Consider the following 20,956-nt stretch of genomic DNA (forward strand, 5'->3'; position numbering starts at 1 on the left):
GCCAGGCGGCCCTTAGCCTGTCCCGGCGCCCGGGTTGTTCCTCCCCAGTGGCAGGGCTTTGCTCTTCCCTTTATTGAAGTTGCTCTCCCGGGCGCACAGACCTCCTGTGCCACAGCTGGAGGGGCAGCGTAAACATTCCGTCCCCAGGCGACGGGAGCAGCCCGCAGGGGAAGGCGAAGAAGACTCAGGGAGGACCAGGAGATTAGCATCCCACAGGAGACGCCAGCCCCGGGCAGTGGCTGTCATTTCACCCCTCGCCCGCCTCACCGCCCCTTTGGGACAGTGACCGGCTGCCGGCCTCACCCGGCGGCGCCCCTGCCCCTTCCCCTGCCCCTCCGCACGCCGACAGCCGCGGGCGGGGGCGGGAGGGCGGGAGGGAGGTCCGAGCCTTGGTGCGGAGCGCCGCCAGCCAGCCTCGCCCCGCACACGCTCACACACCGCACACCCCGCCCGGCCGCTCCCGGGGCGCCCGCCCATGGCTGACAGGAGCCTGATCGAGGGCGCCGAGCCCCCGCCGCGCCGGGAGGAGGCTCCGGAGTGGGGCTACGAGGAAGGTGAGGAGCGGGAGGCGGCTCCACCGAGGAAAAACTTTGACCGCGGCCGGGGGAGGAGGAGATGGCGAGGGGATTTCAGTGGCGGAGAGAAAGGAGGTTCGCCCCCCCGGCCGCCCTGAGGTGCGGGGAGCGGGGAAGCGCCGTCCCGCAGCGGGGACAGGTCGGTCCCCGCCAAGGGAGGGCAGCGCGGGGCGGCGGGCGCGGGGCCGTGTCCGGGTCCGGCGGGCTGGGGTGCGGTGGAGCAGCCCCTGCCCGCGCCGCGGGGAGGGTCTGGCTGTTCCACAGCGCAGGGTGCCGGGTCCCCCCGTAACAGCTTTTCCCTTGTGCCTCAGGAGTGGAGTGGGGGCTGATTTTCCCCGATGCTAACGGGGAGTACCAATCGCCCATTAACTTGAACTCGAGAGAAGCTAAATATGACCCCTCGCTCCTGGAAGTGCGTTTGTCACCGAACTACGTAGTGTGTCGTGACTGTGAAGTGATCAACGACGGGCATTCAATTCAGATTGCCCTGAAGTCAAAATCAGGTATGCTGAAATATTGCCTTGGCTTTCCCTGCTAAAACTTGTGTTGCCTTAAGACTTGCTGTATGTGTATCTTGGAGTGTAGGAACAGTAGCTTTTCCCAGCAGTGAGCAGTTGTGCCCATTCAGATGGTCAGTCAGATTGCTTCAGAGCATGTCGAGAATTACTTCTTGTGGTGGTGTCCTCCAATTCACTGGCATTAACAGCTGTCTGCATTCAGAAGCAATCCAGACTGCTGCTAAGATAGCATGGTGCCAAACTATTCTGTACAGCTGGCAAGATTTGTCCTTGGTCCAAAGACCACATAAGTTAAAAGAACTTTTTCCATTAATCTGAGTGCGTTCTGAGTACTAAGTACAGATTTGGACACTAAGATAAGAAATGCCAGTTGTATGTGCTCACAGCATTGGTGAGGACCAGGTAGCAAAGCAGTCCTCGTTTCTTAAAGAATGACATTTTTGGTGTCATTCATCAAATATGAATTAGAAGCAAATAATAAGAGAAACAATTCCAATTGAAGTGAAATTGCACTATCTTACTCGGCTTTTCAGCTGGATAAACTATTCTGTATGAAGGAGACAAGAAAGTAGAGAGAAAAAAGTCCATTGTGCTTTCCAGCACTGTGGTGGTTCTTACCATGTGTTTGGAAGAGCATCTATGTTATTCTAACCAGTCTTAGCTAGTAACAGCCTTTTGGGGGCATTTAAACAGCTGAACATTGTCAAACTGTGAGACATTCCAACTTTTGTTTCCTTCTGATATCCCAGTAATACTTGGAAATACAGCTGTGCTGAGAGTGAGGGAGTCACTTCAGTTTTACACTGAATTTTTTAAAAAGGAAGGGTTTGTTATTTTAATAATGATGCTTTCCTTTATAATTTCCTTTCCTTGATAATTTCCATGTATTATTGAACACATTTCTTTCCACAGAATTTTGCAGATTTGCAATAAAACAGAAATATTGTACTTGCGGTCAGTTTTAGTGCCTTCATCAGAAGCAGAGCTCTTTTCTCAAGGGACAAGGTTCTCCCCGTAGGATTAGGAATTCTTGAATTCTCCTGTGGAGGAAGTGAGAGAGACCACAAACGACCTCATCACTTGCATGCCAAAATGCAACTCCTCCAATCCTCCCTTTCCCAAGGGCAGTTTATAACTTAGTAACCATAATTAATAAGATGGGACCAACACCTAAATGTGTGTGCAAAACCACTAAGAGAATTAGAAGAAAGGAAAGACTTCTTTTTATGCTTGAATGCAGTGTGATGCCAGACTGATGAGTCTTGAATTATAAGAAAATGTGAAATAGAATTAAAGTTTATAACTGAAGTATGGAATTATGATTTAGGAAATCTTGGTTTAGTTTCAGCTTTTCCTTAAATTTCATGTTACATGATTTCCCATTCTCCATTAGTAAGTTGGGAATAATTTTTCCATTTTTGGGAAAGAAAAGGCAACATTTATTATCTCTACCAAGAGGAGAAAAGAGTTAATAAGCTGTGTTTGACCTAGTATTCTGGCCAATTTTCAGGGATTGAGGAAACTCCTGCAGTTTCTTTTCCTCACAGGGGATCTCTGATGACAAATCCATTTAACCAGATTATTTTGATGGGAACTGTTGAGCATTAAATGCTTTTGAAACTCTGTCCAATTAATGTGCAAGAGATCCTCATCTACTGTAATGTTAACAGTCAAAGGAAAACTTCTTTATGGAAAAAAGTAAACTGATTAAGATACATATTAAAAATCAATTTGTCATTACTGGTGATTGATTTCATCCTTTAATTCAAGACATGCAGTCCATCTGGAATTCCGAAATCCTTTTCACTATTTAATTGCAAACGTTTTCACTGACTGCTTTCGTTTTGATGCTGGTACATGTGTTATGCATTAAGTGGAAGAACCGTGACCAACTGTGTAATGGAATTGTGTACTGAAAAATGCTTTAGAGCATATCCTACTAAGAGAGAGACTTCTCGTAAGCCAGCAGCAGATTGCACAGTGGATCATCGTTTCAGAAACATTTTCTAATGAGGATCAAAAATTTCTGAACGACAAAGTGAAGTTAAACATGTTTCATACATTGACAAGAATCAAGATCTAATGAAAGGCAAAGGAAAGATAAACTTACTTCATACATCTAAATACTTTTATCGTGGGATCAATGTTATAGCTTAAGCTTCGGAAATAAACTCTATGAAGCTCCTGGAGATCCATGACTACATCCTATAGAGAACATTTGTTCTAGTTAGAGTTTTCCTAGAAGCAATATTTTAAAACAGAGAAAATGCTCAGTTTTCCTAAGAAATAGCACTAATTGAATATAATGATTTTTTATATTTATTCATATTTCTTTAAATACTTCAATCGTTGTTTCTCGCAGTGTTCACCAGATTTGTAGATTTTCTCTGTAGGGGATATAGGTATAGATAGAATACAGATAAAACAAGATTAAGTAGCAAATCTGAATCTATACAATTAGGAAAATTAATTTTAGAAATCCTAATGGCTGGTAGATTAGTTGTGAGGAATTATGAAAGAAGGATTAATTGGAATTTCTGACTTTCTTTTTCCTCCAACCTAATTGATGCTCATGAAAACCAAAATTGGTCAGTTTTCTTTCAGTTTTTTATAGTTCTGTATCTTCAGTTTTGTATTTGTACAGTTGAAATATGATTCAATTGCTAGATTATGTTTTTTAGTATCACACTATGTCTTGTGCTCCAAACTCAGGCTGTACAGTTTGTGTGGCAAAATAACTGTATTATGGAATTAATTTCCTGAAGCTGTAGTTTATGCAGCTAAATAATTCTTATTAATTATCAGAGATTGTAAAAGATTCATTCCAAGTCCATGAAATGTAAGTTAGAATTTAATGGATTCCGGGAAAGACTGTGTGTGCCCTTAAATAAAATCCAGCCCTGGCTAGAAGTCAGTATTCAATGATTTTAGTGGGAAGTTGCCTCCAGAATGTGGTGTGATATTTGATCTGAAGCAGATTCGGAAATCCCTGGGCAAAACATTTCCACTGATTAATTCTGTAGTAGTTTGGGCCTCACAATTTCTTGTTTTTACTGCTTATGGTGGAAGTCTCTACTAATGCAAAAGTATTGAGTTGCTATATAATTTTTTTTGTGCCTGTGTTGCAATTGTGGACAAATGCTTTTAAGAAATTCCAGATGTTTAAATAAAGGAAGTAAAGAAAAGCCTTACCTGCCTAGAAGCTGTTTTAAGCTAAGTGAGGTATGTTGTTGCTGCTCTGGTGTGTAGGTCTGATTATATTTTCATATGGAGGCATTCTGTGTCTCAGAAGTCTGACAGGTGGTCAGCCTGACTGAACACCTTTACCTAGCAATATATTTGCAATCAAAGTTTTCTATTAATTTCTGTGACTCATAGCAAATATAGGTCATGGAGATTAAGCATTTGGACAACTTTCCCAGTTCAATTCAGAACCCCTGCCATCTGTTCGGAGCACGTGGCTAATATCTTGATAAGAGCAATAAACATATTCATTCTTCTGACTGATAAAGGTACACTTTTTTTTTTTTTTGTGGTGTGTCCAGCTGTTCTGCATCATAAAACAAAGAGTGCAGTATGACAGCAGTTTCACATAGCTGCCTCAATTCATGTTCTGTACCTGCACAGTACTTTGAAAGTGAAGGTGTCAAGTCTGTCAACTTTACTCTTCTCCTCTCTGGTACCACTCATAAAAAAGAAGCTTGCTACAATCTAGTCATTATATTTGAAGAATACAACTGGTTCTCTGCTTCAGTGCCTTGAAAGTCAAGTTCCTTGCCATTTTTCTTCTTTCCCAGTGTTAACAGGCGGGCCATTACCTCGGGGACATGAGTTTGAGCTACACGACGTTCGATTTCACTGGGGGAGAGAAAACCAGCGTGGTTCTGAACACACAGTTAATTTTAAGGCCTTTCCCATGGAGGTAAGAGTGACACAGCATTGCATAACATTCACAAAATGCAAAAGATTTTATTTCATAGTCTGAATTCCTGGTAGTCCAGAAGAGGATTTCTCTTAACTCAGCCTGCTTTATATTTCAACCACAAAGCTGTCTTCCTGAGGTGTGCTTTAGTGCAGGTAGATTAGGATATGCATCTGGAACAGAATGCCTCCAGCACTCATCCCACTGTATGATTAATTGGTCATAAAGTTAACTTGAAGAATTATTAACTTTTTTTCCTATTAGTGTTCTAACAAGATCTGCCATTTCAACACTTCCTATGTCACCTTGACTAATAGCTACAGATGGGAAGAAATAGCCACTGGAAATATTTCTGTGGCAAATAATAATAATTTAGGTCAATTTGGAGTAAGCGTAGAACAATTTGTTAATGAAATAGCTTTACATACCTGAAAATTGAAGATTACGTGATAGTCCTGTGTATGGGATAGTCCTGTGTATGCTCTATAAGATATCAAAGAATTAAAAGATTTTGAAACACAAGCAAAGTAATGACGCAGTCTGAAAAAATTCAGCTGCTCATGGGGTTTGTGTTCCATTTGGGCTCCTAGGCAACCCAAAATGCTGGGACCTATTTCTCCTGCCCTCCAGCAGCAGTTCATCATATTACTTCACTTCCCACTGTCCCATTGCTTACGCTTGTCAAGGAGTAGCTTGGAGTATTCCTTAGGCCTGGGCTGCAAGACTAATTTTAAGAGATACCAGCCCTGAAGTTTAGTGATGTCAGCATTACATCTTTTATTTCATTTGTTGTGCACTATTGGTTTTAAAGAAGCTCAAGACTTTTCAGAGCTCTTTCAGTTATTTTTGCCTTATTAATCTATCATAATTCCTCAAGATCTCGAAACTATGTTTCTTTTTTTCTCTATGTTGTTCACCACTAAAACATTTGTTACTGTAGCATTCAGGAGTACCAGACTACTGGAGTAGAACCGCTTTATGGAAAAAGATATAAAAATATTAAAGCAACGACTGCTTAACTAAGTGTAAAAATCTTGTGGACTTGCACCATCAATCTAATTCTTAGGGTTGTTCAAATACTTGCTTTAAGAGTTGTGGGTCAGATTTTGGTGTCTCCTATTTGCTGCTTTGCACTGGTCCATCAAAATCCTCCAAAAAACTCACTCATAGGGGGTTTCCATGTTGACTTGAGTCAGATCATAGAATCATTTAGGTTGGAAAAGACCTTTAAGATCTACAAGGCCAACCATAAACCTAACACTGCCAAGTCCTACCCTAAACCAAGTCCCTAAGTGCCACTTACACATAGATCCTCTTTGCAGTTTGATTCCAGGCAGATCCTGGAAATGCAGAATTACTTGAATGGGTAAGACTCATCAACCAAAGGGAAAGCAAAGGAATGACTTCTGCATCCTGGTTACGTGGCAATATACATACAATGTGATTTATATGGGCAGGAAGACCTTCAGAATACTACAGTGTTCCCCTGAGGCAGGAAGTAGCCTGTTCATTATGAAACAACTCTGCTTAGTACTTTTCCTCAAGGCTAATCTAGCATGCAGTGATCAAGAAATATTCACATGAACTGTGTTGAGAACTGAACTTGGGAATCTCTCAGGCTTCCTATCCCCTTGTTTATTAAGGATCACTTGCAAACAGTCTTGGTGGTATGTGGGAACAATCTATTGATCATCTGCAGAAACCCCAAAATTATCTACTCCAAATGAGTCCAGAGGAAAATATTCTTGACCCAGAGATACAAAACAAAAAAGTTAATCAGTCATGAAGGGATTTCATTCTTCTCCCACTTTAAAAGCAGCACAGCAGCTGCACAAACAGAATTCTGGCACAGTTGAAGAACATCAGCTGGAGGTGAGCAAGCCAGAGTTTTTGTCTCTTGCATCTAAGCAGCTTTCAACTAAACTCTGATTTCCAAGAAATAATTACTGATGCAAAAATTCTGTGGCAGGAAAAAATGCCTTATAATACACTTTAAATACAGCGTGAATATTTCATTTTGCAAACAGATCCTTCTGCAGATAATTCTTACGGTAGAAAAAGACAGTGCAGCTGGATGGATTCAAGGTCAGTTGCATACAGGTGTGTTGGTTGAGCTGGTTCATCATCTTCTGCTCCATATTGCAAGAAAGTGCAAGCAGTTTATTTGACCGTAGATGAGCTGCATTTCCTTCTGCTATTTGCACAAAGAGCTGCTATATTAATTCCCTCTTAAATACTTCAAATCAAGTGTTATACTTGAGCAATAATTTCACAGGTGCTTGTGACCACTGTAAATGTTTATGAAGCAATACACCTAAGACTTTTTTTTTTTAAATAATTTTAATCAAGGACCAGGAAATCTTGTTTTCTTAGTTTAGACATTGGCATTAGTTTATGCGTCGTTTGAAATCAGGTCGTATATTCTGAATGTGTATTGGCCTTAATTTTCACTGTGTTTGTTAGTTACTGAACACAAACATCAATTGATTCCTATTTTGTCTACATAGAAGTAGTCTGGTGTAGTTATGCTTTCGTACAAAATAAGCTGTCAGTTGTTTGTGCACCAGTGCATGCCTAGAAATACGTTGAGCACCAAGCACGTAAGTTTGGATCTTCTTCCAGTGGACCAAATCTAGTAGGACATTCTTTTAAGGAACTAGAAATTATTTCCATGGCAAATGATAAAGATTCTCCTCTCTTTGTGGGAGAAAGACTAGTCAGGGGGATAAGCAGTAATATGAAAATGGAAGTGCTTAGTTTAAGTGGGTACATTACCGACACAACAAACTTGGCCCAGATTATGTGCTCTATTACGTTGTTATAAAACCTGAGCAGTTCTACAGAAACCAGGTTTTTGGTTAGAAGAGATCTGAGATGACTATCTAAGACTAACTATTGACTGGAGCAGCAGTCTGTTTTTTTTAGGACTGAAGGCTGTATGACTTTATTTTATTACATTGGGCCAAATAATTGTGGAACACCTGCAGATTATCAGTGTAATGACCTTTGTAAATGATGATTTTAAAAAAGAGTGTTGTTTTTTAAAAGTTTGAAAGAGCAATTTGCAGTTAATTCCTTAGTCTCTTCACCTTTGGTACCATAACTTCTTTTATAGAAATTAGGCAATAGCCTGTATCATTTAGGTAATAGCCCATGTCTTGTAGTTCAGAACTCCAGTAGTAACACAGCTGAGGCCTTTGTATGTGGTTAGGATATATAGGTTCATGGTGCAATTGGTTAGACTATGAAGCTTATGTAGCCTCTGGAACAGCTGCTCGAAGTAATTAATACTCTCCAAAAATGTTGTTCATGTGGCTTGGAGGCTGAGTTAATTGTTTTTTTTTCATTTTTATATGAGGTTCAGCAAAGATGTGGTTTCTACCTTCCTTGACTGAAGAAACCAGGATGTTGATAGTGATGTGCCAGTCTTTTCATTTTCACTGAAACATCTGTGTTTGAAATCAGTCAGGAAAAGAGGACAAAACAATAATTAGTTTTTAAAGGTAAATATTGTAACACCACTTTTTAAAACAAGAAAAAGCAGAGGGCTGTACATATCAGTATAATACTCCTCTCTCTGTTCCATGAAAACAAGAGCATGAAGGGCCTTCTTGCCTTTTGGCCTGAAGTTGGAAGGATACATTTGTGCAGCTTTCTCCAGAAATCTTTCTCACCAGGAACTTCTACTGCATGTAAGGCAGTGTTATGTTGGCCACCACATATGTTAAATGTTTAGTAAGGTCTTAACATTGAGAACCTGTTGTTTGACAGCAAAAAGAAGTGGGTATCAAATATTAGACTGTGCATGTTTCCGCAGAGCACTTATTCAAGCGTGTTATCTGAACCTGATTTAGGTGTAGGAAAGAGAGGAACTGTTTGGAATCTTTATTTCTCACCTTCATACCAAGAGTATGGGTTGGAGAAGGGGGAAGAACAAATGACGAACTAGTGAAACTGACTCTCTACCTTACCTTTGATGTATAACAGGGAGATAGAGGAGGACAGGAATAGCAAATTACTGCAGTTTATTTTTGTTGTTGATGAAGTGAAATGGAAGCAGCTAAAAATGGATTCCCATAATATCTGATCTCTCTATAGTGCCAGGCTGAATGAACTTACGGTCAAAAAAGAAATGAAAGCCAGCAGGAGAAAGTGAATCACGTGATAACACCAGTACTGGCTTATGAAGAAAAAAGAAAAAGAAAAAATCATTTCACTACTTCTGAAGTGAAGGGAAACAGGGAAATTTATGCCTTAAAGGTGTCTCTTCCTCTTAGTTACTCCGGTGGTGGTGTGACCAAAGGCACAAGCTGACCATAATGGCACAGTTTTTTCCAGGCCACTGCTCTGAAATAAAACTGTATCAGAGAAAATAAAAAGGTTCCTTTCACCACTTGCAATATAAATAGGAGGATAATTCTCTGTAATCCATCCTCTTTAAAATGTAGGATTACATTAGCTGTGAACCATGTGAAAGCTCTCAGTAGAAGAGAGTTGGCAGAAAATCATTAAAAAAATGTTTCCAAGATGTGCAGGAAGATTAAAAACTATTGTTGTCTGTCCTACATTTTTTGACTAGAACAGAAGAAAATCCAGTTGCTGGAAGGACCAGAATCAGTTCTGTACAGGAATAAAAGATGTTCCTTTTTGTTGCATAATGAAGAGCAGATTAATTCATTCCGTAGGTTCTTTCAGAGTCACTGAAATATCTGCTGCAATGAAGGTAACAATGCAAAAATCATATCCGACCCTTGATCTGATTTAAACCGTTAGGTTTTCCTTTGTTCACAAGAAACATTTCCTAAGGTACTCATCAAACAGAGTTACATCTTTAGGGCTTCAGGTTAGGCTGTCAGCATTACGCTTATCTACTCGTCTTTACCGTCTTCAGTGTGAGGTTGTCTCTGTGCCCAGCTCTGAAATCAGATATCTGCATGCTGTGCATCCCCTTTCTAGCATTTCTTGAGAAAAGGCATCATGCTTTCAAAACAGAAATGTATTTTTTGCCAACTTTTAATATTTTTTTACCAACGTTATTTGACCTTGCCATCTCTTTTAATCATTTTCTTACTGGCTTATTTAGGCTAAAAAATAAAACAGAGTATTTGCAATAGAAAATCTGGGAGACAATGTGCATGCAAGCATGTCTCTCCCTCTTTATGCAGAGAATTACAAGCTGCAGAAGGACTGGGTAGGTGTGAATCGCAAGCAGAATTTAATCCTTGTTGACAGTAGTTTCTAATACAAACATCTAATATCTCATATCTGGGGATTTTTACCAGTTACTTTAATGGGACTATGATCCAAGTAATAAACCCTAAAAGATAAGTTTTAAACCAAGGAGTAAATCCTGTTGCCTTAGTTGATTGCATTGATTACCTACTTGTGAAAAAAGAATTAATTCTACTCATATTGGCAGCAGAAGACCCATGAATGAAGAATAGGCAGTCATGAATGTAACAGGAGGCAAAAAGAACAGATTCCAGAAGAGTTTGTGTAGCATTGCACTGAGATCTGGAACTCTTCTCAGAAATTGCCCAAGTTTTCTGGTAGAAAATTAACTTGTTACCAAAAGGCTTGGCCAATCTTCTAAATTTTGGAATCATTGCAGGTGAATACTGTGATCTGTGATTAAATACATTGTGTCTTATAAGGAAATGATGATATTCATGTAATAGCTATATCCTTGACAGGTTAAGAATAACAGACTAATAATAGTTCAAAGCAGATATGATGATTGGACACTATCCAACTTTTGAGGACAGAATTGTGTAAAAACACAGGAAAACCATGCCAATATTTAAATAGGTGTTTTCAGTTTTATTTTCTAAATCTCAGTGATTTATACAGAAGCAATTTTTTACACATTATGTAGATGCCATTTAGGAACATAATAATAACACTTAGCTTTACACAGCACTCCATGGGCAAAGTTGGTCTTAGCACAGTTCCAGGACCGTTAGTGAATTGTGTTATATGGGATTCTAGTCCCATAGATGCAGGTACTTAAGTGTTTTTCTGCATTTTTCTGTGTATTGTACACTCTGCAATCCCCTAATTGATGTGACTTCTGCTTGGATAATTTGTAGTGGGACAAAGCTGTGAGGTCTTCGTCCCCTTTCAGTATACAGGGAAACAGGAAACCAGCAACAAGATAAAGTTACCATCATCGTAAAAGCACACATGACAAGCTTATGACTCCTGAGATTGCTAGGTGCTAAGTTCTTTCAGTGTTATATTTTTATTGTTGTTGAGGGTTAATTTGACCTAAGTAGGCACACGCAGTCTCTGAAGTATACTTTGTTTCTGGGTAATTTGCCAATATGAGCTTTGGTTGACCCTTGTTTCGCTCAGTCACATATCGTTTGAATTTTTCAGGGAATGCTTTGTATTGTGAATTCCTGAAAGCAGGTGCAAAAATGGGCTGAGGTACTAGCATGAACGTGCTTTTAGCTTGTCTAACACCTGAAAAAATTCTCACTTAAGCTCTGTGGAAGAATTGTTGACATATTCAGGGATAGCAAATGTGAATTCCCTTCTGTGCAAAATCTACAATTTATTTATTGAACTGTGGAAGATATAGAAGCTACCAGACTCCAGGTCAAAGAGTGGCATTAACAGTCTATACTGAAGCCTCTTTATCCTTTTGTCTGTTTTTTAAGAGCCATTTACAGTGAGTTTTGTGTGGAGAAGCTTTTGGGCTCATATGCATCTAAAACAGTTTTGAGGTGGCAATTGCAATCATCTACTTCTATCAGGATGGAGAATTTCAGCATTCATTGAAGAAATAAAATTTTCAAACTAGAAATGACTGAGCAGAATAGGACAAATTCTTCTAAGGGAAAATTTTGCAGGTGGAGAGAAGTTGGAGGTGAAGGAAAAGAGAATGAGAAGAAAATGAGGAGTTACTCCCCTTCTCTGGGCTCCATATTCCATCTAATCTGAGCTTATTGGTTTAGTTCTGCAAGAACTTGAACCTAGGGCTTGAACCTAGAAGTTAGATTCTTGGGAGTTTCAAACCACCACACCTAAGAACTGAAAACCTTTGAAGGCTTCCATGTATTTGCTGTTATGCCCAAGTGCTTCATAAGCACATATAATATAATCCTTAACACATCAGTTTGGGGGAGACAAGATCTGCTATTGCCAACGAACTGGTAGAAAACAAGTTCAAAGGCATTAAATTGTGTGACTATAGTCACATATGATGCTTTTTTCAGAACTGACAGAGAACTGTCTCAGGATTCCTAGATGCTTGAATGCTAGTAAGACTTTCAGACATTGTAGTACTGGAATAACTAATTTAGGTTGTAAATCCCAGTTCAGCAACTTAACCACAGAGATATCTGATGCCCTACTCCATAGAACACACTGTTGCCAATGTGATACTGGTCATTCCTGCCTTTTTGCTGTCCCAGCATTAAGCCACATAATGAACTGAACTGGGGAGCAGTTAAAGGTTAGCAAAATTTGTGGAGTTTATGGAACTGTGGGAGAGGAGAAAAGCATAACACTATTATGCAATCTGCAAACTTGAAATTCAAGAGAAAACTTTTGGAGAGGCATAACAAAGTTTATTATTTCAAAAGAAGCTTACCCAACATTACGGGAAAAAAATCCTGAGTGAGTTTCCTAGAGGAGTGTACTATGGAAGAGCAACTGCTCGCTGGATAACAGTCAAGGTTATGATCTAAGAAGATAATATGCAGCTGCAGATTCTCATCTCCTAAGAGACACCTTTGCCTTGTAACACAGAGAACTGTGGGATTCAAATTAGTTATTCATAAAACTTAGTGCTTTGACAGGGAAGGAGTGTTTTCTATTCTGCCTTCATTAGAGAATCTATCACTGAGAATTAAACTGATTATTTTATTCCTTCTACACATGAACAGTCTGGTTTTAAATTCAAGCCAACAGATTGCAGGCAAAATTTTGGAATTGGACATGCTTTTATTAAATGCTTAGTCATATAAATAACACTTTCAGAATTAAATAGTTAACTCATAGCACTTTGTGTTTTCTGTCTTCTTGATGGCATTTTTAGTCTGTAATATCATCAACTACCCATCAAGGTCCAGTCCTTTTCCCAAGCTTTGCTCTATGTAACTGTGCAGCTGTAAAGCACATGCAGACACACACATATGCCCACTTGAGTTGGCAAGAACCAGACTGAAAGCAAGCTGGAGGGTCCTTCACCAAAACCCTTGCTTTTTCCTTCCTGGCCTTCGTAGTTCAAGGGAAGGAAAAAGAAAGTATATTTGTTCCTGTTAGCACCGGTAAAGGCAGACCCAGGGCACTTCAGCCTACATGTTTGCTGGGACCAGACTATCAGGGAACAATATTCTACTCTCTGTGGTGCTCCTTGCTTCACACACGAACAAGAAACTTGGCACAGTGAAGAACCTGACCTGTGAATCTGACAGTAATAATTGTGTAACTTTTTACTTTCTTACTATTTGGTTGATATTGAAAGTCAGCAATCTAGAAACAAGGATATTTTACTTTTTTCATTCCTTTTCTTATCCTGTATACATTTATTACAGTTGGAAAAATGTTAATTTCGATTAATTCCCGCTTTCCTTTAATCTCCTGAGTGTACCAGTAGACATAAACTGTGCTTGTGCTTTGAAACATGAACAAAAAATAAATACACACAAATGACAATTTCCTCTACACTCTCTGACATTTTCGCCAATGATTTTCCTAAAAAATAGGGAAGCGAATGTTACGTGTCAGCAGCTTCTGTGGGCCAATGAGGAGATAGGTGAAAATATTGATGTTGTGGTTGCATTAACCATGAAGATAATTTATGCCCATGTTTGTGACTGCTGAGAGAAGTGCTGTGGTTTTTGGCCTTGTGTCATCCTCCCCATGTCCCCTTCTTTTTGGTAGGAAGAAAGCCTCTCTTTGAAGAGTTAGTCCATCTCATTAGAAAAGGGACATGAGATTTGACCTGCTTTTATTTTTTTAATTGTTTAAATTATTCCCCCCCTCCATAAACCTTTTGGCTTCTTTTGCCAGAACAGAAAGAGCCCCCAGTTGCATTTTTTATGGTTCCTGTTACTTTTCTTTTTAGATTACTGTTTGTAGCTGTTGTCTTTTGAGTTTTTCCATATATGTCACTATTTCCTGCTGTTAATTTCATTTTTTTAATGGACTAGTAGTTCTTGGTATAATATGAAGTGAGGATGCTGCATGTGATTAGACTTTTCAAAGGGAACACAGATTCCTGTTTAATATTAGATGTTGTAATGTTTTTATTATTCTGCAATGTAGATAATTCTTTAGCACAAGTGATTTGCCACAGCAACTGTGGGAGTGTTTCCTGAGATGCTGCAAATAATTCTGTAGTTCCACTATTCTTTACCTTTTCAGTACCACATCTGAAGGTTTGCCTCACAATTGCCTAGAATACTTCTGCTGTCACTAGGATGACTTTTTTGTTAAGAGAGTGTCTTTGGAAGGTGTCTTTGCAATCCTTCCTTTTATGATCCAACAAAAATAATTTTATTTACAGAAATTCTGCCCTCTTTCAGAGATATTAGTAGAGAGAAGAGCAACAGTCATGAAGGATTCTGGACTACGCTGATGTCCTATTCAAGCATTTGTTCAGCATGTTTTAGCTGTGAATTTAGCTTTTGACCCGAGACGTGTAGTATCTCACACCATGACTGCAAAGGTTTGTACTGTGTCTCCAGGATACCTTGTACCCTGCTCCAGCATGATTTGCTTGCACCTAATTTCTCTGATCTTAGATTACAGACTTCTTTGTTCAGAGAATGTCATCTTGTTCTGAAAATACTTGGAGCCTGACCATTAATCCGCAGACTAGATCTGCTCAATCTTTAACTCTTTAAATAAATTGTAACAAGCAGAAGTTCAGTAGAAGATTTTGTTTCCCTTCTCCTACATTATATCAATCAGGAGAGGTTTAATGCTAACAGTGTTGTCATCTGTGTTTCTTGGATCTGCTTTCAGTTGTGTCTTTTATGGTGAAATTAGTGTTGCTTTCAAAGATAGGCCCAGTGGCATTTTGGCACCTATCCACAAGAGAAGCTTTGAAAAATTCAAGACTGGAAACATAAACCAAGCACACCGATCTATAACTTAACTCCCTTGGCAACATTTCATCCTCTTCTATTTGATTTTACCTGGGCTTCATGATCTAGTAATTTTCTTTATTTTCATTTGCATTTTTGAAGGAAGCTTATTTAAGTTGACTGAACTGTATTGTTTAACCATGAAGACTTTGTTACTTTATGGGGTTTTGTTTCTCTTTTTTTGTGGCATGGAGTATGTACACATACTCTCACTTCTCCTAAGACATTTTCAAACAACCTCTGCATCAATTCCATTAACTTTATTTTCCTAAACCTCTCCTTCAGGCTGTTAATAACTAACTTTCTGGTTTTTAAATCAGTTTTCTTAAAGCTGTGTGCCCTGGTCATATCCTTGGTTCAGTCTCCTTGTGAGGATTTGGAACTTAATTACTGTATGTTATGGTCACTGCCAACAGCTTAGTCAATTGCTTCCTGAAACAATTCATTGCCAAGTCAAGTATCACCTCATAAATTCTTGTGCACATGTAAAATGGCAAGACACAATTTTTCCACATTTTGTCCTCCTATAATGTTGGTTATGCAATATTTGTGCTGTTGAAATTAGACATAATTGTTGTATAACTAGGCTGTGTTGCCTTCTGTTATTACTAGTATAAGTCCTCAGCTTCATTTCATCCCTCTCAAACCAGGAAAAAGACTTCATGCTGGCCCTAGTTGGGTAGCCACAGTTTGTCATTTGTACTGTTCCCTTCTCCACTTTTATGGCATGTTGTGAGTGAAACTGGAATATGCTGATCTTTGACGAACTTGGGTGAGTCCAGGAGAACATTTCTTATCTCTACAGTCTTTAGCAGAGCAATTCTACTGCTTTAATTTACCTTAGTGGTATTCACTCATCCCTGAGATGGTGTTTATGTGGAATCAAAACAGAATTTCAGCTCCACTCTCTCAACAGTGACAGAAATATGACAAAACCCAGCATGCTCAAAATTTCCAGACTGACATGTTTTAGGTGCAATTCTGATTAAGATATGGTGATGCAGTATTCAATTAAATATTAGTATTTTGATGTACAGCCTGTATGAATTGAAATAAGAGTTGGGAAGATATGAGAGCAATAGCAAATCTCTCATCCTTGAGAGATTTGCAGAGAGATGCCTTCTCTCCTGTAATATTAGGAGACTAAGCAGACTTTTCTGGAGCTTGTAATTGCTACTTACACAGATAACAAGAAATAGCTGTATAATCTAGTTCTGACCAAGGAACAAAGGTTTCCAAAAAATTAATTTACACACGATGAAGAAAGAAGCTTTGTTAATAATTAGCTTCTCAGTAAAGAGTGTAGAGAGTGGAAAAAATGCAGTGGGCGATTGCAACAGCAGCATAGATTCAAGCAAGCCTATTGATGATTGTGTCATAATCTGATATTCTAATAGTTTAATAGATCTGAAGAGGAATTATTTAAAAATTATGGTCTTCTACTGTGCTTAGAGCACAAACAGGAACCTATGAACAGAAGAATCCCCCATGTCGCAAGCTCTTGTAATATGGGCTGTGGTTGCCAATTGGATTGAGGTAGGACCTACACCCAGTTTAGGCAGGTGTTTCATGCTGCCTCCTGCTGCCTCAGCCGCCAATGGTTTTATCAGGCATAAGTCCCCCATAGGGCCTGCTTCTGGTGCCAGGAAGGTCAGGAGGATTTCTGCTGTTGGCACATTTCCCCTTGACTCCCATGGAGTGTGAGCTTGGTGCTCTGTTCCAAACTGCCTGACTTAGCCAGTGGAAACACAGTACATTGAACGTTGTTTTTCAGGAATGCCAATAGTAAGTTAGGGTTTCAGTAGTTTAGCAATAAGTATTCATAAAGAAAGGAGTTACAGCATATGAGCTGCTTTTTATGGTAACAAGACATTCCAGATTGTGTGGGTTTATATCAAATTTGTGACATTAAGATCATATAACAGTGCAGAAATGTTGGAGTAGAGTCCTTCTTCTCCCCTTACCATTAATCAGATACATCATAACAGAAGATGAGTTGTGATTTATTTCAGAGTGTATTTTCCAGTAAAGCATTAGCCTGTCTTATGTTTGGTCTGGTGTTTGGGTGGCAGGTGCGCACTAGCACATTGCAGCAAGGGACAGAGCTAGTAGCAACTTTACTGACATTGTAAGAGTCAGGAAAGCTTATCTGAAAGTAAGCTTAGGTGAAACATGGTCATTCACTGAGGCAGTTTCAGGAAGAGATATCATTCAGGAGTCAGTCAAGAGATGTTACTCTAGTTATCATAGGCAATTTGTGCCTGGGCTCCTGAAGAGAGACTCCTGGGAATGTGAAAGGACTAGAGGCAAGGGACACAAGTTGCAACAGCAGAGATTCTGATTAGGTACGAGGAGGAAAAAAATCTTCATTATGGAGGAGGGCAAACACAGAAAATGATATCTAGAAGGGTTGTGGAATCTACATTGTTGGGATATGCAAAGCTTAGTGGGACAAGGACCTGAACAACCTGATCTGACTTTGAATTAGTAGCTAACTTTGAAATTGGTGCTGCTGTGAAATGGTTGAACTTCAGAGGTGACTTCTGACATAAATTATCCTGTCATTATATGTTTTATGTGTGAACTGGGAATAAAAAAAGGTCAGCAACAGAACTTAGAAGATCATTTTTGCTCTCAGTGAACTTAGGACCCTGCAGATTTCGACAGAGCAGTCAGTGCCCCAGACAGGGGAAAAACATGTTTTTGTAACGGTGTTTTTTATTGAGACACGCTGGCTTCAAGAACTGATAAATGTGCTAGGTCATATAAAGTGACTTTGATTCCTGCCAGAATCTGTCAGCCCAGGGATTCTGATTTTGTATAAATATCTACCATCCCAGGCCTTTTCATATTGACATAAAAGGTGTGGTAGAGAAAGGAGTGGTTTTAAGGGTAGTGTTTTCATTTGTTTATTGATTTTAAAGACAGAATCTCAGGTCCTTACTCAGTTTTGAGAAAGTCTTGTCTTATGATAGACCCCTTATTAATGTCTGTCAACTTTTTGTAAGTAAGGATTGGGATCAGTAGTCTTTTTGTTGAGTGGGAACTGGATGAAAATTGAGAACTTTCTCAGAATTTGTTCCATACAGAATAATACTTTGAAGGAGTTTGCTCTGCTACCCAGAATAACTTCGTAATCTTCCCTGTGAAGGAGAGTCTCTTGAGCTGTTCACAGAACAGATCAACTTTATTAGTACTTTATTATGATTTGCCTTCATGAGTTTTTATCTGATTTTAAAGAAGTCACTGCTACAATTCTTTGATTTACAACTAGAGTGCTAAAAAGCTCCAAATTATTTTTTTTCCATGAGAAAAATGTATTTTTTGAGTGCTAAGGGCTTTCTCACACCTTTCTTATTATTTTGAAAAATATACTCTCTGGTATGTCAATCCAGCCACTGATAATCGGTAACCATATAGCTGACAGATTTTGGTTGTGTATAACCATCATAACTACCAAGTATCAAAACATTAGCTAACAATTCGAGCACAGCCTCTCCTGCCATACTGACATGTGCGGCTTCTTTGTACTCTGAATGAGAACCACACAATGGTAAGCTGCCAATACACTGCAGCTGATTGTTTAAAAAAACCCTCATGGTTGTGTTCATATCAGGGACTGGCACCCCTTATGAGTGTGCACTTTTTGTGCAGCTATCTCAAATCAGTCTGTAAGTGAAGGTTATTAAAATACAGAACATTAATCTAATAGCCTCTATGATTATTCCTAGTTGTAAGACACAGATGCATGGATATGAAGTTGTCTATGTGCATGGGCATTATATCATATTGAGAGTTTCAAGGTTTGTGAAACCACTGGGGTCTTTCCTCTCTGAATATTTGATTCCACTAAATATTAAAAAGAGTTACAGACCATATTGTTTGTGGACTGTACTCTCAAGAGTTCGAATTTTGTAATGTTTATAGACTTTTTGCCATCTTTCTAAAAATCTGTCATCTGATATTTATATCTTATGTCACATTAGAAATAAAAAAGAGCACACAAGAGTCAGAACTGCTTCAGAGAACCACAAATACATAGGATAAAACATGACTGGGAAAAAACACTTTACTACAAACACTCACTTACTACTTCCTTGCTACTTCACTTTCTGAAAAATTTTTTCATGTACTTCCCCAGCCCCCCTCTGAGTTACATTTTTCCTACCTTGTAGAAGAAATTAGTTGATTTGACTTCCAGTTTTTTAAGTGCATGTCTGCATCTGTTTATTTATTTTAGTGTGCATACATGGCCTTATAGAGTTAAAACAAAAGATATGAGGCCTATAGACCTGTTGTTAGGAAATATTATGGTATTGATTATTATTTTCCTTTAGGTTGCCTGTCTAATTTAGGTTTGTAAATCCCTAATGACAGAATGCTTTCTGTGAATAGCTAATTCTGAATATCACCTTGATTTAGGACATGAGAACAGAATAAATTCCCTGCTGTATCAGGTGAACAGTCCATCCAGTGTGCTGTTGTTAGCAGGGTTAACAAGGGATGCTGTGTAGGAAAAGCACATGAACCTGACGGCTTTTTGGTTTATTCCCTGTTCATTTACCATCATAGGACTAGGAGTACTCTCTACCTCTTTTCTTTAATGTCTCTTTTTGATTTGTCCATAATTTGTCTAGCTCATTTATGAACCTGCTGACAGTGTTTAGCACCACAGTGTCTGTGACAGCAAGTTTGCAACCTGCTGTGTAAAAAATATATCACTAATCCACTGTAATTGTCACCACCTTTAAAGAAGTAACACAGTAGCATCTTGAACACAGATCAGAAGTTCATTCTACTTTGGGCTTTAGCAATCCAGTACAAAATGATGATTCTTTTTCCAAGGATCCTACTATGGAATTTAAATATCCTTGAGCAGAACCTCAAAGTTACAGAAACCTTTGAACCAGAAAGTGCTGACTGCCTATCCTTCAGTACCTTTGGTAATGCTGATTATTAAACCTGAACCTAGTCTAGGGGTGTCATTAGCTTTAAATACATCCCTTTTTCGTCTTTGTGGTATCACAAAATCACAGAATGGGTAAGGCTGAGGGGACCACAATGGGTCATCTGGTCCAATCTCCCTGCTCAAGCAGAGTCATCCTAGAGCACATTGCACAGGTTTGCATTCAGACAGTTCTTGAATATATCCAGACTCCACAATTTCCCTGGGCAATCTGTTCCAGTGTGTGGTCACCTGCACAGGAAAGAAGTTCTTCCTTATAGTCAAGTGGTGTTGGTGTTACGGTGGTGGGATTTTTTTGTTGTTGTCTTTTTGTTTTTTTTTTTGAGTAGACCATTCTGATCTCTATTGAGCTAGTGGAAAGGAAGGAGGCTTGGAGAGGATGCAGAGATGTAAAGATACTCTTGTACTATGGTTCTTCTCTCATGAATCACATGAGTGTATTTTGTATCATATCTTCCTGTCAGGCTGTTGAACGGGCTAATTCTATAACTCTTAACGCATTACAGTATTACACAGAGGTTTTGGTGTAATTTTTCTACATGATACAGCCTTATCATAGGAAAGTCCCTACCCTGATGAGCCTACTGCCTAAAACAGGACAAAAATATGTTTCTGGATAAATTGGAGTCATTGCTTGTACAGTTTGAAGTGCTTGCTCATTTTCCCCTTTCTTGGACTCAATATTTTCCTTTCAGATCTTAATAAAAAGCCTGCTGCTGTCAAAATGCTGACAGACATCAGATTAGACTTCACCTCCAAAGGAGTACAACACGTTGAATGCCACAGCAGCTCCAGCCAAGACCCGCCTGTTGACGCAGGCAAAGTCATGGTCTCTTTATGTTTGGCGTTTACCCTTGGTGCTGTTGTTCCAGCCA

At 39.2% G+C, this 20,956-nt stretch overlaps 1 protein-coding gene across 3 annotated transcripts in view; it reads left to right on the forward strand.

The window, feature by feature from the left end:
• The first annotated feature begins 229 nt into the window (after nt 1–229).
• CA8 (carbonic anhydrase 8) overlaps nt 230–20,956 on the forward strand; it is a 64,707-nt gene continuing 43,980 nt past the window's right edge. For 2 of the 3 annotated variants that reach the window (XM_039390430.1, XM_039390431.1), the window contains exons 1-3: nt 230–554; nt 887–1,078; nt 4,891–5,015. In XM_039390430.1, the coding sequence (XP_039246364.1) occupies nt 476–554; nt 887–1,078; nt 4,891–5,015 (396 nt within the window). In that variant the 5' untranslated portion in view covers nt 230–475. The remainder of the gene's footprint in view (nt 555–886; nt 1,079–4,890; nt 5,016–20,956) is intronic. The other variant, XM_027741687.2, reaches the window with a different exon arrangement.

The sequence above is a fragment of the Pipra filicauda genome, unplaced genomic scaffold (assembly GCF_003945595.2).
Source record: "Pipra filicauda isolate LSUMZ 115617 unplaced genomic scaffold, ASM394559v2 scaffold81_size6448238_pilon, whole genome shotgun sequence".
NCBI classification, from domain to species: domain Eukaryota; kingdom Metazoa; phylum Chordata; class Aves; order Passeriformes; family Pipridae; genus Pipra; species Pipra filicauda.